The 25139-nt window shown below is 53.1% G+C and overlaps 10 protein-coding genes across 10 annotated transcripts; 4 read left to right on the top strand and 6 right to left on the bottom strand.

The window, feature by feature from the left end:
- The first annotated feature begins 611 nt into the window (after window positions 1-611).
- Window positions 612-2181, top strand: M430DRAFT_122962 (hypothetical protein). The gene is made up of 3 exons (XM_024861863.1): window positions 612-719; window positions 862-1003; window positions 1065-2181. Exons 2-3 carry the CDS (start codon window positions 913-915, stop codon window positions 1979-1981), a joined length of 1008 nt encoding a protein of 335 aa, XP_024720530.1. The 5' UTR covers window positions 612-719; window positions 862-912; the 3' UTR covers window positions 1982-2181.
- A 771-nt stretch (window positions 2182-2952) lies between these two features.
- On the top strand, window positions 2953-5064 carry M430DRAFT_103676 (hypothetical protein; the record flags this gene model as incomplete). Its single annotated transcript, XM_024860876.1, has 2 exons — window positions 2953-3285; window positions 3343-5064. The coding sequence occupies 2 exons, from the start codon at window positions 2953-2955 to the stop codon at window positions 5062-5064; spliced, it is 2055 nt and encodes a 684-aa protein (XP_024720529.1).
- Window positions 5065-5746: 682 nt separating this feature from the next.
- On the bottom strand, window positions 5747-7226 carry M430DRAFT_42982 (carbohydrate esterase family 9 protein; the record flags this gene model as incomplete). The annotated part of the gene is made up of 2 exons (XM_024867594.1): window positions 6731-7226; window positions 5747-6679 (listed from the first exon to the last, which is right to left on the bottom strand). The coding sequence occupies exons 1-2, from the start codon at window positions 7106-7108 to the stop codon at window positions 5747-5749; spliced, it is 1311 nt and encodes a 436-aa protein (XP_024720528.1). The 5' UTR covers window positions 7109-7226.
- Window positions 7227-7708: 482 nt separating this feature from the next.
- M430DRAFT_141675 (hypothetical protein) lies at window positions 7709-9378 on the bottom strand (the record flags this gene model as incomplete). Its single annotated transcript, XM_024862725.1, has 1 exon — window positions 7709-9378. Exon 1 carries the CDS (start codon window positions 9344-9346, stop codon window positions 7709-7711), a length of 1638 nt encoding a protein of 545 aa, XP_024720527.1. The 5' UTR covers window positions 9347-9378.
- Window positions 9379-9589: 211 nt separating this feature from the next.
- M430DRAFT_59398 (hypothetical protein) lies at window positions 9590-11198 on the top strand (the record flags this gene model as incomplete). The annotated part of the gene is made up of 4 exons (XM_024868797.1): window positions 9590-9761; window positions 9929-9973; window positions 10138-10669; window positions 10701-11198. Coding segments are annotated over exons 2-4 (1032 nt in total). The 5' UTR covers window positions 9590-9761; window positions 9929-9971.
- Window positions 11199-12922: 1724 nt separating this feature from the next.
- On the bottom strand, window positions 12923-13324 carry M430DRAFT_28729 (hypothetical protein; the record flags this gene model as incomplete). Its single annotated transcript, XM_024865815.1, has 2 exons — window positions 12923-13218; window positions 13249-13324. 2 exons carry the CDS (start codon window positions 13322-13324, stop codon window positions 12923-12925), a joined length of 372 nt encoding a protein of 123 aa, XP_024720525.1.
- A 730-nt stretch (window positions 13325-14054) lies between these two features.
- Window positions 14055-15488, bottom strand: M430DRAFT_19980 (hypothetical protein; the record flags this gene model as incomplete). Its single annotated transcript, XM_024864194.1, has 3 exons — window positions 14055-15014; window positions 15069-15210; window positions 15265-15488. The coding sequence occupies 3 exons, from the start codon at window positions 15486-15488 to the stop codon at window positions 14055-14057; spliced, it is 1326 nt and encodes a 441-aa protein (XP_024720524.1).
- Window positions 15489-15887: 399 nt separating this feature from the next.
- M430DRAFT_28727 (hypothetical protein) lies at window positions 15888-18372 on the top strand (the record flags this gene model as incomplete). The annotated part of the gene is made up of 2 exons (XM_024865814.1): window positions 15888-16556; window positions 16606-18372. 2 exons carry the CDS (start codon window positions 15888-15890, stop codon window positions 18370-18372), a joined length of 2436 nt encoding a protein of 811 aa, XP_024720523.1.
- A 548-nt stretch (window positions 18373-18920) lies between these two features.
- Window positions 18921-22318, bottom strand: M430DRAFT_141662 (hypothetical protein). The gene is made up of 4 exons (XM_024862724.1): window positions 22207-22318; window positions 22060-22112; window positions 21389-21843; window positions 18921-21336 (listed from the first exon to the last, which is right to left on the bottom strand). Exons 2-4 carry the CDS (start codon window positions 22073-22075, stop codon window positions 19069-19071), a joined length of 2739 nt encoding a protein of 912 aa, XP_024720522.1. The 5' UTR covers window positions 22076-22112; window positions 22207-22318; the 3' UTR covers window positions 18921-19068.
- A 1986-nt stretch (window positions 22319-24304) lies between these two features.
- Window positions 24305-24463, bottom strand: M430DRAFT_51331 (hypothetical protein; the record flags this gene model as incomplete). The annotated part of the gene is made up of 1 exon (XM_024868207.1): window positions 24305-24463. The coding sequence occupies one exon, from the start codon at window positions 24461-24463 to the stop codon at window positions 24305-24307; it is 159 nt and encodes a 52-aa protein (XP_024720521.1).
- Between the last annotated feature and the right edge of the window lie 676 nt (window positions 24464-25139).

Raw genomic sequence — 25139 nt, 5'->3', positions numbered from 1 at the left:
GTTTGGCCATCAATCACGCAAGAGACGGCCAACCGCAGAATGCTAATTGACCACGTTTGGCGTTGATAAAGTTGATAAAGGGGCTGGATGGGTCTGAGGTAGAAGAGCTCAGCGATTGAATCCTGACACGGACTGGCTCCGGACTCCTGAGCTGGGATAATTACTCAAGCCTGGACTTGTTCATAGCGTACCTACATCAGTAGGAGCCGTGTATATATCCACCACTACTACATATACTCCCTTTTAATGATTCGATTCCTATACCTAAGGTATCTTGGGTATATTCCATTGAGGAGACTGGTTCTATATAATTTTATCATTATTTGAACTCTTCCAATATCACATGCGATCACCTCATCGAAGCAAAAGAGAGACAGGAGAAAATCAAGAAAAAAGAAAAAAAGAAAACAAAAAAACATTCGTCATCACGACCGGATAAGCACTGCCGCCGTCGCCGATCACGAAATTCTTAGCGTCCCATGTCCGGGATTCCGGGATCCAGGGGGGATATAACGATATATCCGTTAGGGCTTAGCGCAGTCGATAATTACGCCTGTGCCTGGATCATCTTCCATCATGGCCCTTGCCTTACCTTACCTCGGTTCTGAGGTGTAAATAGTAATCATCATTGTATCTATCCATCGTCATTTCTACCTTGTCCTCCAAGTCTCCCAAACAATGAGAAGATAGGAATTGAATTGGATCCGACATACCTTACCGTAGGCGCTTATCTCTTTTGTTCTGTCTGCTTCATCTTTCTCTTTCTCTGGATGGAGCTGTTGTCTCTATTCGTTCGGATTCTGGTTGTGTTTTTTGGTGTCTTGATTCCACAGCTCTTTACCTAACAACTTGACTCTGTAGTGGCACAATATACGATCCGGATCAGGATTCTTGAGCTCTCTCTCGCCCAGGATGCTGTTCGGCTTGCTCAGTCGTGGCGTCTCGTTCACGCCCGAGACTGACATTCCGTCGCTGGAGGGGAAGGTGGTGCTGGTGACTGGCGGTAGCCTTCTCCGTCTCTCTTTCACATATGCAACATTCTAATACTGTGTCTACGACGATAGGGAATGTCGGACTAGGTAAACAGACCGTCCTACAACTCGTCAAGCACAACCCGGCGCACATATATCTAGCCGCCAGGAACGAAGCCTCCGCCCAGAAAGCGATTGCAGAGATCGAGACGGCAGTCCCAGGGTCTGCATCCCGGATCCGATACATCCACTGCGACCTCGCGGATCTGGCCTCGGTCAAGACCGCCGCGCGCTCGTTCCTCGAGGCTGAGAAGGAGAGGGGAGGCGGAGAAGCACGCCTGGATCTCTTGTTTCTTAATGCTGGCATCATGGCCACGCCCGCTGGCCTCACTGCCGATGGCTACGAGATGCAATTCGGAACCAACCACGTGGGCCATTTCCTCCTCAGCAAACTCCTGTTGCCGACCCTCGTGACGACTGCGAAACTCCCGGGGGCCGACGTGCGTGTTGTTAGTCTGAGCAGTATCGGACATATCTTCGCCCCGTCCTCTGGAATCTCCTTCGATGAGCTGCGCACCCCGATGAGCTCGTCACTGACACTGACGCGCTACGGCCAGAGCAAGTTGGCGAATATCCTCTTTGCGAAGGAGCTGCACCGGAGGTATCACGAGCAGGGGATCACGGCCGTGGCGGTGCATCCGGGGGTGGTGAACACGGAGCTCTACAGGAATGCCATCTCGAACTGGCCGCTGGGGGTGGGGAAGGTGATAGATGTGGCGCGGGGCACAGTATACACGAGTGTGGAGGATGGGGCGAAGGGGCAGTTGTGGGCAGCGACAGGCCCTCTGCGGGGAGGGGGAAGCAAAGAGGGGAAAGGGGAGGTGGTGAGCGGGGAGTATTATACGCCGGTGGGTGTTCCTGGGCAGGGAAGTCGGGCATCGATAGATGCAGAGCTGGCTGTGAAGCTCTGGGATTGGAGTGAGAAGGAAGTCTCGGCGTACGAGTTATGATTAGTTTAGTGTCGAGCAGTTGTATGGTACTATACTGGGCAGAGCAGAGCAGAAGAGAGATCTGGAACCCACGGGGAAGACGGAAAGAAGCAAAAGAGAGACTTGTGAGAGAGCAAGACATATGATTCTAGGCGTAGATTATTCTAAACGTAAAACTGCCTCAGATTTTCCTTGATTATCTACCAAATATGGAACCCGCGTAATCCAGCTCGTAATCACGTATGAATTTTGCAAATCACGGGACGGTCGCCTGAAATCGCGTGATCACTTCCGCGGTGTCCGCCTGAGAAATCAGGCATGATTTGCATGATTTGCCTCTTTAGACTCGGGTTGAGGGGAGCAAATCTGATCGGCGTCTCTCGTCCCCCTCGAACTACGAAAGGCCCAGGGCCAACAAGGTCAATCAGTCACCTCTTCCACCTCGCAACAGCCAGCCAGACCGACAATCTCTCAACCTACGAGAATTGCTGCATCGGTCCGTGATCGTCTCTGAGAATTATTTATTGCATTCCCGTTCTTGCGCCCCGGACGCCCTCTCTGGCACGGCTGGCGGCGCTGCGCTCGTCGTCCATCGATCGATTATTATCCATATACCCGTCGTCTCGTCCCGCCGCCGTCGAGCACGACACACGATTCGATTCGATTCACCTCAAGTCGCCCCCTCGAGCACGCCATCCGCCTCTGAAATCTCAACTTGGATGCGGAATATCCTTTCTCTCCTCTGGCGACCCCCTCGGAATTCCCATTCTCACCCCTCCATGCGCCCCCGATAACGAGTCAGATCTGCCCTCCCTTTCTGTCTTTGCGTGTCGGTTGTCAACTCGTCGTCTTGTGCGCAGCCCAGCATTATGGCGTCAGCCCACACCGACTCCCTCGTGCTCCAGCCGTCTATTGAAGTACCGACCGAGCTCCCCAGGACCACCAAGCCGGATCCAAATCCCAAATCCCTCCGTCGTGCCATGACCTGGGAAATGCCATCCGACGGCCGCATCGCCTCAGAGCACGTCAGGCCCGGCGACGAAGGAGAGCCTCCATCGCAGCATAACTGTGATGGGAAGCACGACGGCAGCGATCCCACTATCAGCATTTCGTCGACGAGCAAGATGGCCGGCCAGACCGTCGCGCCATTCCTGGCGAGACATATCCCCGAACAGTACGCCCCGCTGGGGGTTGCCCAGCCGCCGACGCTGTTGATGTCGACCAAGAAGAAGGAGGATCCTAATACAAGATACTGCTACCGCCACCGACCCGACTCCAAGTGTCGGAGGACAGCAGACGAGCCCACTATGGAGAACCTGCAGCGCGTATGTGGTTGCGATGGTCTTGCCTATGCCTATAGTCCAGTACTAACACTTGAGCAGGACCTCGAAACATTATCACAGTCTGACCAGCAAGGTATTTCCCACGTCTGGTCGCTCTTCTCCGCCGCCCCCGCGAAGCATCGAAATCTGATGCTGCAGGGCATCCTCGCCCAATGCTGTTTCCCCCAGCTGTCATACCTATCTACCGCCGTCCGCGATCTCATACGAATCGACTTCATTACCGCCCTTCCCCACGAGATCGCGTTTAAGATCCTGTGCTATCTGGACACCACGTCGCTGTGCAAGGCAGCCCAGGTCAGTCAAAAATGGAGAATATTGGCCGACGACGACGTGGTATGGCACAAGATGTGTGAGCAGCACATCGATAGAAAGTGTACAAAGTGTGGCTGGGGTCTACCATTACTGGAGCGCAAGAGGCTGCGTGATTACAAGCGTCAGCAACAACTACGAGCAACCGGGCGAGGATTGAATGAGTGGTCACCCGACATCACACCGATGCCAGAGGACCGTGGCATTACCGATATAGCCAAAGTGACCTCCCCGAGGGTATCCAACAAACGCCCTGCAGCTGAATTAGCGGTAGAATCTCCCGCGGGCTCCAAAAGACAGTGCACAAACGGCATCAACGTTGAAGAATCTTCATATTTCGATCGGCCCAAGTTCCGGCCGTGGAAGGATGTCTACAAAGATCGTTTCAAGGTTGGTACGAACTGGAAATACGGACGGTATTCTACGAAGGTCTTCCGTGGCCACACCAACGGCGTCATGTGTCTCCAATTTGACGACAATATCCTCGCGACCGGGTCCTATGATAACACCATCAAGATTTGGGACATCGAGACAGGGGAATGCATCCGTACGCTTCGGGGGCACACTCTAGGAATCAGAACGCTGCAATTCGATGATACGAAGTTGATCAGTGGGTCTATGGACAGTACCATCAGAGTATGGAATTGGCGAACGGGAGAATGCATTTCAACATACACTGGACACACCCAAGGCATCATAGGAGTACATTTCGAAGGCAACATCCTTGCCTCGGGCTCCATTGACCGGACTGTCAAGATCTGGAACTTCGAAGATAAATCCACCTTCTGCTTACGGGGGCATAAGGACTGGGTTAATGCCGTGAGAGTGGATGCCGCATCACGGACCGTCTTTTCCGCGTCCGACGACTGCACTGTGCGTCTCTGGGATCTAGATACACGGCGCACGATTAGGACCTTTGAAGGCCACGTGGGCCAGGTCCAACAGGTGGTCCTGTTGCCGGCAGAATACGAACCAGAAGATCCAGATGCTGAAGAAGACGTTGACGATGGTGCCTCATCCAGCTCTGCTCCCATGGACCCCCAAAGTCCGCACGCCGAACACACAGACATCTTCGCTACCTGGCCACCATCTCGTCCTCGTCCCGTCCGCTACATGCTGACCGGCGCCCTAGACAGCACAATCCGCCTCTGGGATATAGCGACTGGCCGTTGTCTCAAAACCTTCTTTGGTCACGTGGAGGGTGTTTGGGCTCTTGCCGGGGATACGCTGAGGTTCGTCAGTGGCGCCGAGGACCGAATGGTCAAGGTTTGGGATGCGAGGAGTGGGAAGTGTGAGCGGACCCTAGCTGGCCATGAAGGTCCGGTTACGTGTTTGGGACTCAGTGATAGCAAGTTGGCCACGGGGAGTGAGGATTGTGTCGTGAGAGTGTTGAGTTTCAAGAGTGACGAGGAGGAGAGGGATGGTCATGGGACCCAGACCTCTCAGGCCTAACCAGGCTCGTATGAATGATGAGCGTCCTATCATAACCGTGCAGGAAATTGCGATGGAAAAAAGTGGGAAGACTGTATAACTTCAACTTCGTAGGAGAGGAGGAACTTCGAGGTCATAATTTCTGCAGGTTTGCTTTTTCGGGATAGATAGATACCTTGCTGCATTTAAGCGGATGATATTTTCGGCGCGCATGGATTGGATAAGGAATGGACGGATTCTGTAGGTAAGGTAGGTAGGTATGACGGCGTCAGAATTGAAATATATGAATATTTTCCAAACTGCTCTGCTTTTCTGCGTCACGTGTCATGATGGAAAGGGGGGAAGGTCCCCAACCCTTGCCGGGTCTTCTTGAGCCACGATGTAAAACAAGTGATGGCTTCTGGTTATCGATTGTGATGCTCAAGGTCAGTTATGTAGAAATGCCGAGTCAAACCGTCAATAATGGTCCTTCGTACGCTGGATATGTAGCAAGACGGTATAGGTAGGTACAGAACGAGAGAATGGTAGATAGGTAAACGGGGGTTGCATTAATACAAGTTGTTTCATTCTTTCTATTCTACGCTTATATGTCTATTCATAATGTTCTCCGAATAAGGAAGGGAGGCTACTTATATACAAGATGGATAATCTTAGGTATCTATCATCACTCACGTACCTACCTACCTACTCAACCGCTCGCCCTCTACTCCAATCTATCAAACACCTTTGTCCCAAACTTCCACACCTGATCCACGACCAATCTCGTCCCCCCAGCCTCCCCCACCTCCTCACTAAAGACGCACAGATCCGCATCCGCATCACTCTCCAACGAGCCCTTGACGCCTTGCAGTCCCAACATAGCCGCCGGCGTCGCCGTCACGGCCCGCAGCGCCTGCGGTATGCTGGCTCCACTCCAGCACAGGAAGTTATTCACGCACTCGACCAGCGTGATGGAGCTGCCGGCAATCGTATCCTCGGCGCCCTGCAAAACGAGTTTCGCGCCGCGCTTGACGATCTGCTCGCCGTTGGTCCAGGCGTACACGCCGTCCGGCAGACCCACGAGGTGCATGGCGTCGGTGACGAGGATGAAGCCGTCGGGGTGCGCGTTGAAGGCGATCTTGACGGAGGTGGGGTGCAGATGGATGCCGTCGGCGATGATGCCGAAGTAGGGACGCGGGAGGGATTCGGCGCGGCCGAGCACGCCGAAGACGCCGGGGTTGCGGTGGTGCAGAGGACGCATCGCGTTGAAGAGGTGCGTGATCATGGTGCAGCCGTGCGAGACGGCCAGGGACGCCTCCTCGTATGACGCTTCGGTGTGGCCCATCGAGTAGACGATGCCGCGCGCTGTGAGGTCCGGGATCAGAGCCGTCATGGACCCGAGTTCGGGCGCCGCCGTCAGCATCTTGATCTGCGGTGCCCGTGGGATGCCGGTGAGCGGGTCGGGAGTCGGGTTGAGGTTCGAAGCGCCGTAGCAGTCTTCGAGGTCCGCGAAGCTGTGCGCCGTGATGAGGTTCTGCACTTTGTGCACGCCGTTCTTGGTCGGGCTGAGGAAGGGCCCTTCGACGTGCGCGCCGAGCGATTCGGCGCCGTGCTCTGCGACCTGGGAGCCTTTGGAGGGGCCGAGGAAGGGTAATGCCTGGCGTTGGTCAGTTATCATGGTCAAGAAAAGCATGCGGGAACGTCCTACATAATGGTAGACCTCTCTCCGCTCCGAGGTGATCGTGGGAAGATATGAAGTGACGCCTGTCTGTACCAAGGACTTATTGACCTGCCTCAACGTCTTCTCATAAGTCAATGGATCCTCAGGAATCTGCGAAAAGTTGAACCCAAACGCTCCATTCATCTGGACATCGATCAGACCGGGCGAGATAATCCGCCCTCCCAGATCGATCGTCTCGTCAGGGACCGCCTTCGCGCCGTAGAAGAGCTCCTGGCTCCTCACGATCCGCCCCGTCGCCGAGCTCACCCACAGATCCTGCTCCACGAGCACATCGCCCTTCACGAGACGGCAGTTGGTGAACTTGGTGATTCGGTCGCGCGGGCTAGCCGCGATCGCGGACGGCATGCTGGAATCAACAACCTCGTGGGGATCAGCCTCGCGGGGATAATCAGAGAGCTGCTGCTGCTGCTGCTGGGAGGAGGAGCTGCGGCTGTCGTCTTTCTTTTGCGTGGCTTGAACCGCCATTATTCATTCTATCCCATCAGGGATTTTTATATACCGGCCGGGAATCCATAGAATCCATAGGGCGCTTTGAAGGTGTGCGGGACTGGGCCCCTCACTCCCCTCGAGACTGTAGGTGGCGGGTTCATGGCATGATGTAACGTTGGATCTGGCGCTGGTTCGGTGCCGATTAGGTGGTTTTGGCGCCAGGGACCAAATCAGCGTCACGTAGGGTGCACGTTGCGAAGAGTAGAATGGGACAGTGGACTTTAATCTTCTCACCTTTTCTTCCGATGCGATACGACTGTCGCTCGAATTGTCCTTGTTCTGGACTTAGGTACCTTACTTACCTTACATATATCTCTTATCGCAATAGGCCGGAAAACCAGCTATCAACGCACGTGACATTCATCAGACGGCTCTCTCTCTTTTATGCCCGATTGGTATAGGCAGATCAGACTTCCATGCAGATTAGAGGATGAGGCTGATGTCCTATTTTTCACTCTACTCGTGCTTTATATCCACTTCCGAAGGAGTCAAATGCTCAAAGCTCTCCTCGCTGCTCTTCCCCCTCAACGTCTTTCCCTCCGGAGAACCCATAACCACACCTTCAACCTTGACTCCTCCCTTCCAAAACTTTCCACGACTCGATTCCCGTTCCTCCAAAGCTAATCTCGGTCCATCACCCATAATAACCCTCCGATGCCATTCCCCCAGGAACATGCCCTCCGGATCATGCTCCCCTCTTACTCTCCTCCATTCTGCCAATTGCTCTCCATACATCCCCTCAAGATCCTTTCCACTACACTCGAAGTTCTTTGCCCAGTGCGGCCTGCCCCCGAGATCCTTCATCAGATACTCAAATGCCTGGTAGTACCTCTCTCTACAAGGGGGATCGCGGTAATACGGTCTGTAGAGCGTAGCGTTCAAGTAAAGTGTTGGTTCCTCCGTGCACGTCGGATCCAGATACGGTCTTGGAGTCTTGCTTTTAGATGTGTCTGACACGCGAACTTCGACCGGGGCATGCACGTACAGCCCATCCGCTGAGAATGGTATGTTATGCGGGACATAATCCGGATCCTCGGGGGTCAAGTGGTTTAACCATGAGCTCAATCTCCTGAGAGCTTCGGGGCCTTTAGAAAGAGGAATCGCCCACTCATTCACAAACTGACTGTACAGGCAGTTCATCAACAATGCTTCGCGCGAAGGCTGGACCGCAGAGGTGGTGCTTCCGTTCGGGAAGCCATATTGCATGCCAAACACAAACCATTCTACCCACGGCAGGATTCTCGGGAACCACTGTGCGGCCGCGAGGAGGTTGTGATAGACGTAATAGCCAAGCCAGGCATCATAGTAGGATTTTGGAGGCGGTTGAGGGGCCAGATCGGTTTTAGAGGCGGTCCAAACGACGGAACGGCGGGTGTATGGGAACCACCATACTCGGACGAATTCGGCCTGTGTCCACAGCGTACCATTCCATGAATTGAGCATCTTAAGATCAGTATCAATGACCTGTTTCCAGGCAAGTGTAAAGGCCGGCGCGGCTTGGAATGTCACTTCTGTGATGATCCCAAGGGCGCCGAGGGAGATGAGTGCGGCACGGAAGAGTTCTTCATTCTGGGTTGGGGAGCACGTTTCCGTCTTGCCGTTGGCGAGAGTGATTTTGAGGGACAGGATCGACTCAGAGAGAATCCCATGACGGAGCGTACTGCCATGTGTACCAGTCGAGATAGCTCCTGCAATAGACTGGTGGTTGATACTGCCTAGGTTCGGCATAGCAAGTCCATGCTTGTCAAGCTCATGACCAATTGTCTCCAACCGTATCCCACTCTGCATAACCACCACGCATTTCTCCTTGTCCACCGACAGGATCTTGTTGAAATTATCCAGATTCACAAGCCAGCTCGAGGTGCAGGTCAGGTCCGAAGGCGAATGCCCGCTCCCCACTGTCGTGACCCGACGCCTGCATCTTCGCGCGAGGTTGATCAGCTTTTCAACTTCCTCGATGGACTCGGGTTGGATGTAGAGTTCGGGAGACGAGTGGAATGTACGGGCCCATGTTGACTGAGTGTGATTTCTGACAGCGCGAAAGGGGATACCGTCAGCGCACCTGTCCAGCTCTGCAGCGATGGCGGGGTCCATCTCGAATGATCGAGCAGTGTTGGGGTTGGAGCAAGTCGTCGGGATAAATGTGCCTCAGGCACTATCAGATGTAGATCTCGGAGTTCTGGACGCATATTAGTGGCGATTTTAGCCTAAGGTACCCAGGCAGGTATGATATTATAGTACCTGAGGCCCTTCAGGCACCAATTCTAGCTGCCGCGACAAGGGACAAGGCTGAGGAACGAGTAAATTTCTTAGCGTCAGTGACATCATCGCCAGCCCCTCTCCGTTATCTTGGCCACGAGTCAATCAGTGTCCATAAAGGGCTGGCCAGCTCCCTGAAAAGCCAACTCATTTCTTTCTATTTTCTACTCCATTCCTTCAACAAAAATTCGAGTAATCCCATTCTTGAACCCCTCCATCACTTGAATAAAATCCCTCTTTTCATAACTGGGTAAGAAAACCTCAGCCCTCTTGTCTATTTGCTCAACCGCCCTGCGCGTCTGCTCTGCTCGATGCTGGCGCTTCAGATGATGCAGTGGAGGCTGTCACGACCCAGCAAGTCGAGCACAATGACGAGCTTGACAGGAATGGAAGGAGCTGACAGATATGTTTTTGCAGGCAGTAATAACCTCTTCAGTCTCTGTCACAAATCATATCCAAGATGTAAGCCCATTCATTCTCCGTTACAGTCAATCTTTACTTGCACACATCACCATGCGAAGAAGCAATTCCAAGAATAAAACTACCCCAATGAAGCACTTGTCAGCGAGCTTTGCTTTTCCTTTCGCCACACCTTTTCCGTACATGCTAACTCCGGCCGCCACTAGGAATCGCGCGCTCTCAATTCGCTCGAAGAAGGATCATGGCAGTTCCTCTTCCTCCTCCAGCGGAACTCGCCATCATGGATTCAGTCTCAGTTCGCTGCGGGGGAATATGCAGCCCGAACTCAGCAAGAAACTATACAAAATGATCAAGTCTGAGAACTACCTCATCCAAGCCCACGAGGATGCCGCCAAGGAACGAGTCTCCATCGCCACCCAGCTGTCTGAGTGGGGCGAGTCCACGAACGATGATGCTATCAGCGAGATCTCGGATAAGATTGGAGTTCTGCTGTCTGAAATTGGAGAGCAGGAAGACCTGTATGCCCACAATATCGATGATAGCAGGACGATCTTGAAGGCTATTCGCAACACGGAGAAGAGCGTCCAGCCTTCGCGAGATTCCAAGGCGAAGCTCATGGACGAGATTGCAAGGTTGAAGGCCAAGGAGCCCGAAAGTGCGAAATTGGTTATTTTAGAGCAAGAGCTCGTCAGGGCGGAAGCAGAGAATCTCGTTGCTGAGGCTCAGTTGACCAACATTGTGAGTTCAATCTCTCTCTCTTCCTTTCAAGCTCCCGGAGACTGACACGAATCAGACTCGCCAAAAGATGAAGGAAGCATATGCCGCAGAATTCGCTGCGACCATAGAGCGCGCCGAGAAACAAATCATCCTCGCACGCCACGGTCGTCGTCTCCTGAACCTCCTTGACGATACTCCGGTTGTTCCAGGAGATGTTCGCCCTCCATTCGAGCACCATCATCAAGTTCGCCAGATTCTGAATGACGCAGAAGATGACTTGAAGGATTGGCGACCAGATTTGGAGGATGTTGAAAGTTACGGTGGTTTGGATCACACGTTGATGCCCAGTTCAGCCAGCCAGCATCATCAGACGGCCGAAGGGAGTGTTATCGGAAGTGAAAGCGTGACAACTCAGGACCACCATAATGAAGGTCAGCACACAGAAGACGCTCCTGATGGAAGCCGAATTAGCAGTGGGACATCGGTCACAACTGGACCGGAAGGCCAGTCCTATGCCTCGAGCGATTCGCCAAGAACCGTGGTAGTCTAGGCTGGGAGTTGTATCAGGTTGATACTGGTGTGCGACTACCAATGGACGGTGCTTTTTGTATGAATGTATGATTGTCGAGCGAGATTCATGCGTGATGGGTGTAGTCTGCGACATCCATATATGGTTAACCATCGCTTTTGTATTGTTGTCTAGTCATTGCCTGCAAATGTATGTCATACTGCGATGCTTTATGTGTTCAAAAGTTGGCTCTACAATTGCATTGAGGGACCGGAAAGCGAAAATGAAACAGGCTGAAGCTAAGAAGGAATGGATGATTGGTATTCTGTCATTTCGGTTGCTTCATTCCTTAGATCGTTAAGTCACCCAGTTGGAAATAGAATTTTCTCTCCAAAGGAACGATAACATATGAAGAGGCAAGAGATTGTGTGCAGCAGATGGATTTTGGGAGATGCTCATGAAGTAGGAGAACAGACCTCCCATCAAACTAGATTGGATATGAGATTTATCAGCTGGTAATTCGGCACTTGGCTCAAATATACCTCGTTCTGCTACACATGGGCAGTGACTTCACCAAAGTCCAGTGGAGCAAGATTATGAAAGTGGAGGCTCGTAAAGATTTGTATGATATACTTCATACCACCGGCAGAACAACATTTTCCCTTTGAAGAAGGAGGGTATTTATAACGCCGTTAAAATGTCTTGAATCAGAGCCAAAGGGGTGTAAGCCTTGTAAGCCTACGAGGAGGGATCTGGATAGGGGAATAAATTGAGTTGAAGTAAGGTAACTGGCGGGCGTAAGCGGGCCGCTAGTTCTGACCGGTTTGATAATGCGCGACGTCTGTATGGTCAGCCGGGTCCTGTTGCATCGTGGATCCTTTCACCCGTGACGGACGGTGGAGAGATCGATACCCCGAGACAGACGATTGTGTCCATTCTGAGATGGGTATATATGCCTTCTACACCATAATAGCTAGGGATACGTATATATCCAGTTGAGAACCGCTTGAACCGCATCTCTTGGTTCTTTCAATCGTCGTCTTCTCCGAGCTTCCATGGATTTAAACGGCACGGCACGTGCCTCGGCACTCATGCCTAAAGTGTAATCATTGTTGGCGCAGGTGAGAGTCGCTCAGTTGGCTTTCCAGTACATCATACCAAAGCCTTCTTTTCTAACCGGCTTGCAGGTTGGGCAGGACTCGTTGTAGCAAAAGCGTTCGTCCTCTGCTAGGATGGAGCCGGATTCGGCTTCTCACATTGGTACAGATATCTGGGACTGACCCGACAATCAACCTGACCATTTTCAATGCCGAAAAATCAGTCGGTGGCGTGTGGTGCGCGGATCGAATGGACCTTGAGTTCTATGCAGACAGCCCATCTGAACTGTTTGATTTCTCGGATCTGCCCATGAGGGAGGTCATCGGATGGAAAGATTGGTCGGATTTGCCCGGCAATAGGGTTACTACCTCCAGGCATATATGTCGGGAAGTTCTCGCTCATTGAAAGATTGAGGCTGAGTACCAGAGTTTCAAAGGATTCCCGCAGTGCTGATGGGAGCCGGTGGGTTGTGGAGACCGAGAACTCCGGACATAAGGTTGAATGCGACGAGTTGATTATCGCAACAGGGCTGACTCCACTCCAAATTGGCCTGACGTGCCCTTGAAAGACTTTTCTGGTCTTAACCTCCACTGAAAAGATGTTGGCATACACCATATGGATCTCAGAGCTCAAAGGTCGGCTATGTGACCGTGTATGATGGCTGCAAATCAGCAGTCGATACCGTCAATCTTTGTATCCTGGCGGGGAATAAAGTTGACTGGATCATCCGCGATACTGGAAATGGGCCGGGAATGATGGTGCAGACACGAAAACGAGGCGTGCACGGCACGAGACTCATGGGCCGCTGGAAGAATATCCTGACCCGTCCATAATCTCCATTGGAACTTTCTGGTATCGATTCCTACACAGCGGAAATAGCAGAGTGGGAACATGGATCCGACGGAGCCATACAAGATGAAGAGTAAGAATATCGAGAAACTCCTCCCAAAACCAAAAAGACGAACTGATAAATTTGTAGCGCATTGTTCTTTACCTCCAGTGTGGCTGTTCTTCATGGAATCGAAGAATTTGTGAAGCAGCTGCACCCAGGAGACTTGATCGAAGTACATGGTGCATCTATGACCTCTATGTCTGGAACCACGGTTTCACTTTTAAACGATGAGACCATCCTTTCAGCCACTGTAGTGTTCGCTACGGGATGGGATTACAAGTCGACGATATTTGACACACCTGATGCGGTCAATCTCGGAGTGTCTGTCCCACTGGAAGATCAAGACGAAGCGACAACTTAGGATTGGGACGGACTGCATGTGAGAGCTAAACGGGAAGTCTTGGGAAACCAACTCCGTTTCACCAGAGGAAGGTGACGCATACGCCGACTCGGCTTTATCGTCACATTCTCCCATCGTCTCTTGCCGCATGGGGAGACCATTCACTCATAATCTTTGGTCTTCTGATCAGCATTCAGACACCAAACTATGCTGAAGTTTCAGCTTTGTGGGAAATTTCTTGGATGGAAGGTCTTCTTGAAAGTATCAAGCCTCTGCCCAGGACGGGTGACATGGAGTATGATATTGCCAGAGTAAACGCCTGGTGTGCTCGCTCCCATATCAACCTCGGGATTATAAGGGTATCATGCAGGATGCCGTTGCCAGATGCACATTGGTCGAGTCGGCCACCTGATGAAGGGATCGTGTTGGAATTATAAATTGTATTTTCCCTCTTGAGTTGAGAGTCCCATTTCCCTCTACGAACACCGCCCTATTAATCACACCCCATGCTTGTCCGTATTCGCAATTTCCCCACAACCTCTAATACTTCCATTTTTCATATTACACTTCAATGCTTCACAAACACTCCATTTCCAGTCGCTAGTTTTGCAAAAATTAAAGAACAACCTCCAACAACGACAAACACCCCGCTCATGGTCAAGGTCTGGTTGAAACTGTGATAACGAGTGACGAGTGCACCATTGATTGGGGGCCCAATAAGAGCCCCGATGGATATAACTGCCATCCCCATACCTAAGTAGGTGCCAATATTGGCCGGGTTTTTGGGAACCTGGGCCAAGTTTGCTGACATAAGAGATACGATTGCCCCCGAGCAGAAGCCATAAAGAGCGGAGAAGAGAATGATTGTCGCATTCGTGGTCATCCTCTGCAAGCACAAAATGAGAATTCCAGTGCTGATGGCCGCAGCCATCATCATGTTAAGTCGGCCAACCTTATCTGCCATAATACCGGGGATCACTCGCCCGAAGAATGAGGCGCCGTTTAATATTGAGACAAGGTAAGATGCCAACTGTGTTGACATGCCATGGTCGATGGCGTATGTTGGAAGGTAGAAAAATGGAGTGAAGAGCCCGAGCATCATGAGGAATATAGATCCTATAATACTGACAAATAGGGGTTCCTTAAAGGCGCTTGGAAGAAGGAATTTTCCGGACCGAGGAGGGACACGGGCCCGGACCATGACACAGGATGGGAGCAGAACGGCAAGCATGATGAAACCACAGATTCGGATGGCCCAGCCAAACCCAAGCTTTGGGTTCACGAGCATTCTGCTGAGCGCAATGGGGAATATGACACCGCCAACGGAAGATCCAGCAACTGCGATACCCAGCGCCGCACCACGCTTCTTGTTGAAGTATTGACTAGTTGCGGCCATGGAAGGCGCCATCGACATGCCCATGGCTATCCCGCCGAGGACTCCTTGGGCGAGGATGAATTGATAGTATTCTTTGCATATGCTGGTCATCATTACCGCGAATACATGTGCAAGAACTGCAGGCCACAGGACCTAAACACATAACGATTAAAATTATGGATCTCATGAGCTATGGCGCGAACGTACCTTGGCGCCATATCGGTCGAAGAGCGGACCGCCGAGCAGAGAGCCTGCAAACAAGAAGAAATTCTGCAATGAGCCGATCCAGGAGATGGTAGAAGGAGATCTGGACTTGAGCTGGTGCGTCTCGTAGTACTCTTGGAGCACGCTACATGGCCGTCAGCGCATACACCTCAAAATTCACCTCAAGATAGGAGCTTACCCAAAGGCATTGGCATAGCCAAAAGTGCAGAACAGGACCATAGCACAGGCAATTGCCACTGCCCACCCCCGTGTTCCTCCTTCTGGAAAGGAATTCTCGTTGGATGGCTCCTTGACCGAACCGTCTTCCAGCGCGTTCTCTTCGAGTGGTCGATCATCGTCGACTGCTTTTTGGGCGGTAGGTTCGTAGGCCACAGGGGGCTTTTCGGTGTCGCTTGAAGACATCTTGATGGTATGGTATAGAGGAGTGTCAGATGTGCTGATGCAGCAGCTGGCATCTCATGGTCGTCTTATGGCTACTATATGTGCACTCGTTTAGGCAGCCCTGTCAGCCTTGTCACGTAGAATATCGGACAATTCAGGGGGTGCGGATATAAGCCTCGCCGCTTTACCCTGGCCATCTTCCTACGACGGACATAAGGCCCATCGCTCATTGGTGCGGGGCATATTCACGTCAGAAGAATATGCCGTTAAGGCCGACGGCCTTGACCTCGTTTTTTCCCTCTACATCAGCTCAATTATATTGTTCGTGACCGGGCTACACCAGAGCGTCGTTATATCCCCGGACGGACAATTCTTTTGTGTCCAGCGTAACCTCCGCTCCTCGTCTCTCAGCGGAGGAGAATGTTCGGACGCCCCGCGGCGGAGGCTAACGTCCCTCCGCGGAGGAGGCGGCGGCCAGCCTTGTCGTGCACGGAATGCAGACGGCGGAAAATCAAATGCGATCGTAATCTGCCTTGTAACCATTGCGCCCAATCCAAAAACGCCGTGTGTACATATCCAGGTAACCATTCCGTTGCTGCTAATCGACACTCTTCTATCAGGGCTTCTTCGAACCTGGGCAGTCCTGGACCTCTAGCAGAGCTCTCAGACACGTCTCCCGGCATCCCGACCCCTCGCCTCGAAGCAGGCGCTTCCTGGTCCCAAAGGGTTCCAGACGTGGTACATGTCTCTCAGTCGGGGACAGACTCATGGGACTCCTCTCCTCGTGGTGGCACGGAGAACAGTTTCTCTGACAAAAATGTCCAGAACCTCGTCGATCGGGTCAGGAGGCCAGAGCCGGCGCAGGGCAATGCTGCATCCTCCAGAAAGGAGGGCGACGAGAACATAACATTCATGGGCATCAGTTTCTCAACTTTCGAAGACGTTATAGTTCAGGACGGAGACAGCCGCAATATTCTGCGGACCAAGACTTTCAAGCACGGCGATAAGACGCCCATTCAAGATCTGAGAGGCAATCTTTGTAAGACCCGATTCTATGGGCAGAGCCACTGGATGCATTCCTTCCATCAGGTATGTCAATGTGTCTAGCAGTGTTAGACTTCCAAGTTGACAGTCATAGTTCCCAAAATTCTTTACTTTAAAGGATGCGGATGGCAACCCTACTGTCAAATCTGGACTTGGGGAGATTCGCGAGGCTCTTGAGAAATGCAAGAGCATGGCGAGAGCGGCTAAAGCAGAACGTCCCATCAAATGGCACATGAATCCGAACTTTAAGGATTACATTCCTGCGCGAGAGATGGCAGATGAGCTGGTCAACCTCTACCTGCGCACTTGTGAATCCGCGTACCGCATTGTACACATCCCGTCCTTCAAGCGAGAGTACGCTGGATATTGGGATGACCCTCAGGGAGCCAGCACCTCATTAGCCGTGAAACTGGTACTCGTCATGGCCATCGGGACGTGTTTCTATCAAGGGGATGGCAACGAGGAGTTGCGCAGCATGGCTCAGCAATGGGTATATTCTGCTCAGTCATGGGTCGCGGCGCCCTTCGAGAAGGCCCGGCTGAATATCTCGGGAATCCAAATACATTGCCTCCTCCTCCTGGCACGCCAAACCAATGCTGTTGGTGGCGACTTGATCTGGACCGCATCTGGGAACCTTCTCCGAACAGCATTCTCCATGGGTTTCCATCGAGACCCAAAATACTTCCCGAAGATGTCGATCTTCGAGGCGGAGATGCGGAGGAGGATCTGGGCCACGGTGCTGGAGATGACCGTGCAGACGTCTTTCGATGCTGGGATGCCACCCCTGATCACGGTCCAGGACTTTGACACCGAGCCACCATCCAACATCGACGACGAGGATCTGGACGAGCACACAGCCCTCCCCCCAACCCCCAAACCCGAGCACGTCTACACGCGGACGTCGGTCCAGATCGAGCTCCTCAAATCGCTGAAGACGCGACTCGAGATCTCGCAGCTGATCAATAACTTCCGTTCCGAGCCCTCATACGACGAGGTTATCCGCTACGGGCAGGACATCACCAAGGCGTGCAACAACGCCAACCGGCTCATGAAATCATACCCAGCCTCCCTCCCGCGGCCGACGGCGCTGCAACGCAACCTCCTCGACATCCTCGTCCGGCGCTTCCTGATCCACGTGCACCGGCCCTTCGCCGTCCGGTCGCAGTCGGACCCGCGCTACTACTTCTCCCGCAAAGTCTGCGTCGACGCAGCGCTCGTCATCTTCTTCCACTCGGGCGCCGAAGACCTGCCCGCCGACCACCCGCCGCACGTCGTCGATGACTACACGCGCCTCAAGACGGTCGGCGGCGGCTTCTTCAAAGAAGTCATCGTGGACGCCGCCATCATCATCATCATCGAGCTCATCCACCAGCTCGAGGAGGACGCCGCGTCAGGCCTGCCGCCCTCGGCCGCCAGCCGCGCCGCCCGCGCTCCGCAGTACCAGGCCCTGCACGCCATGATCGACCTCGCCGCAGCCCGCATCCGCATGGGCGAGAACAACGTCAAGGGCCACCTCTTCCTCAGCGCCGCCGCCGGCCAGGTCGACGCCCTGACCACCGGCGCCCCGCCCGAGCGCTGCATCGCTGAAGCCGCCACCCGCAGCGCCCAGTTCTGTCTCGAGCTGTTGCGCGCACGCACCAAGAACCACCCGCCCTTGGACCAGGAACCACCGCATCGGGAACAACAGCAACAACAACAATCACAACAACAACAAGCAGCGCCGCCATCCCTGGATAACGAGAGTCCCCCCAGTCTCGGTGACGATTTCGGATTTGATTTCCTGATGCCGGATATCGGCGCGAATCTAGATATGCCGGATTCATGGCTGTTTTCAGCATGGGATGGGAATACCATGTTATAATAGTGAGAGTGATTGATGATGGTTTTCTATCTCTCCTCCCTTCTTTTCATGTTCATATTCATTTATTTTCTTTTCATGGCTTATACATATTCGGCGTCCGGCAGGCAGACAGACAGGAAGGCGTAACACCCGAGATCCCTCTCTCTCTCTCCTCTTAAACAAACACCTCACCTCACCTCATTCATGTAGAGAAATAAAAACGGCGTAAAGGCGGCAGGCAGGCGGCATCTATTATACTTCCTTCCTTGGGAACTTTTTTTTTGCCCATACATACATACATACATACAGTAATATAGGTACATACATAGAGAATAAATAAATATAGATAAGAAAGAAAGAAAGAAAGTAGCAGAAGAAGAGCCTCATGGATGCTTTTATTGTTTACGTTTTTAGTGATTTGGTGGTTTGCTGGCTGTGCTGCATGTTGTAAAGGATCAATTGTAAAATATCTGGTACGTGCGCCTAGAAGGAGTAGCTCCAATCCCATATACTTAAGGTACTTTACAAAAGTTACAGAAGTTACACACGTTCAAACATCAACCATCATTGTGACTCGTATATTATTCGTACCATCGTGCCGACGGGCACATACTTCGTGACCCCGTCGTATGCTTATTACTCGTACAGATTACTTTTTAGTTTTTACTTTTAACAGATCCTATGCCGCCCACCCCTATCCGACTCCGCCTCCCATGCTTACTTTGACCACTTCTTCTTCTTGTCCGTCTTCGGTTCCTTCTGAGGCACGTCCTGTAAGATTTCATCAAACGTCCTCGCCCCGCCTCCGGCCGTACCGGGTCTCGGGGTCGGTGGCACACTGAGGTTGCTCGACCCCCGTCGACCTTCTCCACCAATGGCCATTCCAATGGGGCTGCTGGTTCTCGATCCTACCAGACTCCTAGCTCCATCCGGCGTCATCGTCCGACTAACCCGCCGACTAGGATCAAACCCTGCTGGATTGGGAAGTCGTTCCAGAAATGCTATGCTATTTCGTTGCGACATTCGACTGCGGCTTCGGCGCTCGTCAGATGCGTCCCCTCGGGTTCTGAGTGGAAGGTTGCCATCTGCGCTACCTGCTCGAGAAATGGGTCGTGGCCCAAATTCTCCTTCGCCAAAGCCAGGCGGCGGAGCCAGTGGGGATAATGGCTCTGGAGGGATCTGATCCTCACCAGATTCTGGGATATTAATCGATAGATCGCTGCTCTGCAGCCATTTCTCGGCCATGGCCCAACAATGGCTTCTTCTGAAAGTACCCTCTACGCCATGATCGACTGCGAACTGGGGCATTGAGACCGTCTGACCGCTCACCTTGTTGACGTACCATGCATTCTCGATCGAGGGACCTTCTTCGATCCATGGCAGGGTTCTCAACGACGGCTCACACAGGAAATACTCGACTCCGTCCGTGTATTGCAAGCCAGGGGCGTCCATTGTGAGCAGGGGTAGAGACTGGATGACGGAATAAAGGAAGATCCAGTGTCCATAACGCACGTCAGTGAGTTCTAGGCAATTCCTATTGTGCGACTCTTTCTCTTCAAATTCCTTGTACATCTTGAGGAAAGGTGTGGTGGAATCAGCACCATCGCCGGTGTTGTGACTTTGCGTGAGGATGCGAGCCGTCTCGTCACGCTTGAGTTTGCGGGTAGAGAGCTGATGCTGGTCTTTTGGTCCCAGAGTAGGGTATTTAGGATCGACAGCTGTCATAGTCGGGATTTTGGGGAGATCGAACGGGATCGGAGGGACGACTGGTGGGGAAGCGCGGTCGAATTCGGCCAAGAGTGTTCTGAGGGCTGCAGATGAGGGGTCAATGGCTAATATATCCGGATTGTCTGATGTTTTGCCATCCGAGTCCGCGTTGGTTGCCGATCCCATGGACCGAGTAGTCAGAGACTCGCGATCAACCAAAAGATCGTAAAGGTCGCACATATCGGCATAAAGGCCCTTCAAAACCAATCGACTCAGCCCGCCCTCCACGGAAGGATTCTTCCTACTGCTACTCTTCGGTGGCCACTGTCCATGGAGGTCCTTGTAGTAGGAGAGCATTCGCTTGCGCATTGAGAAATATTCGCTCTTCCATTTCTTAAAACGGACGTACTTGGATTCTTCACTTGATGTAGACGCAGCAATGCCTGAGAAGAGAGAGGGAAACTCAAAGTTTGCCAGTCTCATATGAGCAGACGCCTGCCGTGCTTTGAGATCAATATAAGCTCGTTCTAGGCGGGTTCGAGTAATTTTGGAAACTTGACCAAAGAGTCCTGGGTCTACACTCTTCACCAGAGGATAATTTCCGATCGCATGTGTATAGGCCTCGGTATAGAGCTCAGAAGAGCGCATGGCTTCCCCTAGAATTATTGCCTCGACGGTCTTTTCCCGGTTGTCACGGACATCAGCCAGTTTAAGGTCATCGACAAAAAAGCTAAAGCTAGCAGCAGCCGCCTCTCCATATGTGGAGCCGCCGAAGTTTGTGAACTCAAACTTCTTGAGCAATGCAGAGATGGCCAAAAAGATTTTGAGGAGGCTGGGACATGCTCGGGTCGCGACCAGCGGCTTGCCGACCAAGAACGCGAACAGGTTTCGGATATCAACGAGCGATTGGACGTCTTGTGGAGAAAGATTAGGGTCGACCACCGTCGCAGAAGTCGGGACATAGAGGTGATAGTACTCTTTTGTCAAGTCTCCGAAGAACGTGACAGACTCGTTCGAGTTGGATGTGTCGGTTGGTGTTCCGGGGGCATAGAGTGACGGACTACGAGGAGTAGCGTCCTCAGCTACAAGGGTTCCTCTCCCGTCGAGAGTTGGACTCCTCTCGCTGCCGTTGGTGTATCTATCCCCGTACATCATGTAGGTGAACTGTCGGGACGATGCAAGAACGAGGGAAGGTATCTTGAATGATGGGGCGCGTCCGGTCGCTCGGGGAAAGAGATATACCAGCACATCGGCCCTCTCATCCCAGAGTTCTGGTACCTGAGGGGAGGTCAGCATCACATCCACACGGGCAAGAAGCAGGAATCATCACCCTCTCTCCATTTTGCAGGAAGCCGAGAGAGTAGTCGAGCTTGTCCTTTCCTGTGTCGACCCAGGCAACCGCATTTTTGGGAGGGTCGAAGTCCCGCGAAGCATGGCGCGACGCAGATCTTGACCCTGGCATCCAACTCCTTCGCTTCTTCACCAAGTTATCGAAAGTATCCGCCCCCAGATATGATGCAGCCGGTCGGCTGTCCACGGCGGACGAGACGACACGGCCATGTCCTGGAAACGCCGATGTAGCTGGGGATGTTGGCCGCGCCCGAGCCAGCAGTGAATTGGACGATTGCGACTTGCGTAGTATCTTCGAGATCTTAAGGGGAGGCAATAACGGGGCGGCGCCGGCGGAAGCTGGAGGAGGGGGACCTGGTGGTGCTAGATTCGGGGATACTTCTCGGAGGAGTTCTGGGGGCGGCTTCCGCGCGCCTTGCTCGTGATTCGAATCATCTTGCTGGGCTTTAGAAATTGTTGTACCTCTGCAGGGAAAGAATAACGAAGAGAATCGTTGCAGGCGAGAGCGGTTTCTCAGAGGCGGGTGGTTGGCAACTGCCATTCGGGCCACCCGTTCACCCTCTGTCTCTCGGAGCGACGACCTTCTGGAGGGGGTCGAGAGAGGAGCGTCGAGACCTGGACCAGAGGAAGGATCCGGGAGAGGAGACTTACTTTTGTTCACGGCCATCTTGGAGGGCGAATACTCGACCGAGGGGAGCTGCTAGCTGCGGGGGGGAAAGAAGAGAAGGGTCAGCACAGGCCATTCAAGTCGGCACGTTCAAGTGACATCATGTTGGGCCGTTGGACCATTGGACCTACTTGGTTGAAGATCGCAGGAGATTGTGGCATGGCCAGGATGAAGGGGAATGGGCGTTGTGGGGGGAGCAGAGCAATGCTGCTGAGGGAGGGCGAGCCGGTGCCAGCAGTGGTGGCTCTGGCGGCGGCGAGATCTATGGGCAGGAGAGTTCGTATGGTTGGAATGACAGTGGGCAGTTCGTACAGAGAGATGTGGCCGGGTTGGTTGCTAGTTGGCAGAAAAAAAAAATGGAGAGTTGAACGAGTGAAGAGGCCGCGTGTGGATAGGCGGGCAGGGTTCTTGGTTTCTGTTTCTCTCGGCGAGGGACTTGATCTCGATTGGCGGAGTCAAAGGATTGGACGACAGCAGAGAGCTGCGTGGTGAGGTACGTGGATAGATTTGGATGTGCTGTCGATCAGACGGGATCAACGACGGGGAGGCGGCGGGAGGTGACGGTAGAGAGGGAGGGAGGGAGAGGAAACCAAGTCCGTTCTCGTCTTGTCTTGGCGGCTCCTTTGATGGAGGAGAGAGAGGGAAGAGGTGGGAGGAGAGAGAGGAGAGGTGGGAGGAGGGAAAGGAGGAGAGGTGAAAGGAGGGAAAAGGAGAGGAAGCGAGGAGAGGGAAGTGTGAGTGTGAGTGAGAGAGGGAGAGAGAGAGAGAGACGTGAATAATGAGAGAGACCAATAATCCCTACCGTCGAACACGTTCGTTCCTGGTGCTTTCCGGCACTTTTGGTTCGTTGCCGAGGAGAAGCAGAAGCAGCAATGCTCGCAGCAGCACGTCAGAAGGCTCTTCGATCGCGGGGGGGGGGAGAGAGAGAGGCAGAGCTCAGGCTGTCTCGGACTGTGCTGCTGCAGACACAAGGGGATGATGAAAGATGGCATTCCATTCCTCTGCACCCGTTCGTGTTTCCTGCTCTTGAGAAACAGAAACAGACCCTTGGAGGTCGGGATGGTGCCATGGCCTTGGTTGAGGGACAAAGAGAAAAAAGACGAGACGAAAAAAAAGCAGAGTGGAGACATAAGCTTTTCTAGAAGCCACAGCCGCCGCGTTGTGCCTGAAAATAGCTGAAAATAGCTGCGAATGGCTGGAAATAGCTGGAAACGAAGTGAGAACCGCTGGGAAGAAACAACGTCATCGGGGTTCTGGATGACAGACGCAGACCGGAGACCCTGTCCGCCCTGGCCTTTCCGCGCCCCCGCCCGGCCAATAGGAGGCTGCACGGCGCCGCCACGCGTCGTGCTCTTGGGACAATTCCTGATCCCGCGTTTCCGGCAGTGGAGCGGGGCGGACGCCTTTTTATACGAGGGTCTTTTATACACATGCATTATTATGTAATCGAATGCTGCAGGACGATGTCGGAGTCCGGAGTATTCTCTCGTAATCCTCTCTTCGCTTCGGCTGTAAATACGACGATTAATCCGGACTTACGAAGGCCTCGTCATCAGGGGTTCAGATGTTCTGCCTGATGGCCTGAGGATGTTACTTGCCAACCATCTGACGAGGCCTCTCCACGGGGAAGGGTCCTTCGCTCCGACAGGCGCGTTTCGCCGGGACGACCCATCGACTCTAAGGAAGTATAAAGGGACTTCCAATTCCCATAGTTCTGTCTTATGCTTTGTTCTTGTGCTTTGTTCCTATGGTTCGTCCTTGGACCCTCTCTTTCCTGCGAATCTATCTATTGATTGCATCTATTGAATGTTTGCGCTATTTACAGTTGTCCTCTGCTGCCCTGCGTCTTGCCTGACTCGCTGGCGCTGCAGTTCCAACGCAGGGTCCCTTTGCTATGCCTCGTCACGCACATTTAGCCGGAACCCTGGATACCTCAGGTATCGATCTACTGTCTGCTGCCAACTGCTGTGCCATATGCACGTCAAACACATAAGGCAAAGTAAAGGAAGGGAACTGATTCCATCCAATGGACACGTGACCCTGGCCGGGGAAGATGCGGGGAAAGGCCCCGTCAGCCTGTCAACTCCGCTCCGCCCGGGGTTTGGGGAAAAAGAGGCCGAGAAGGCGGGAAAATGAGGGGAAATTCGCTGTGGGAAGTGGGATATCTGCTCCTCGTGGGCTCCTCGTGAGCTCCTCGTGTGTCACTCCTCGTGTGTCCCCCCGCCAATCTCACTGGTTTGGATGGCCCTGAGCCCTAAGATCTCGGGCTTCTAGATGCGGTGAGAGAGCCGCTGTCTTCTTTTCTTTTCTTTTCCTCTTTTCCTCATGTTTTCCCTCTTTATCTCTCCTTTCTCCCTTATATCGTCTGGTCGTATTCCGCCTTGCCATTTTCACCCCGTTGACTCTTCTCTCGCGACTGCAACGGCAGCTGCATCATGGCTTCTCCAGCATCCGACGAGAAGACGCCTTCTACGACAGACAACCCTGCCGCAGTCAACACCACATCCAATCTGGACCCCGAGAAGCAAACCGTCACCCAGGTTGAGGATGGCAATGGTGGACCCGCACCAGCCTACTTTCTCGTGACCCCGGAAATGGAGAGGAGAGTGGTGCGCAAGTTGGACATGAGGCTCGTCCCTCTGGTTATGGGTCTCTGTATGGAGTGCTGCACCGCGTGGGGAGCTGCCTGCTAATGCTCTTCCCAGATCTCCTGGCGTACCTCGACCGTTCGAACATTGGGTGAGTATCATCAATTCCCCCTGCGAAAACCCCCTGACCGCTCTCTAGAAATGCCAAGATTGCAGGAATGGAAAAAGACCTCCATCTCTCCTCCCCCAACTACCAGTGGCTCCTGACCATCTTCTACATCTCCTACATCGTCTTCGAATGGTTTGCCCTGATGTGGAAGGTCATCCCACCACACATGTGGGCCGCCTTCTGCGTCGTCGGCTGGGGCATCGTAGCTACCTGCCAGGCCGCTACCTTCTCCTTCTCCGAGATGATGTGCGCGCGCTTCTTCCTGGGCTTCTTCGAAGCCGGCTACGGTCCAGGAATCCCATATCTG

This window comes from Amorphotheca resinae, assembly GCF_003019875.1.
Source record: "Amorphotheca resinae ATCC 22711 unplaced genomic scaffold M430scaffold_7, whole genome shotgun sequence".
In the NCBI taxonomy this organism is placed as follows: Eukaryota; Fungi; Ascomycota; class Leotiomycetes; order Helotiales; family Amorphothecaceae; genus Amorphotheca; species Amorphotheca resinae.
Note: the sequence above shows the minus strand (reverse complement) of the source record. Positions and strands in the feature narration are given on the sequence as shown.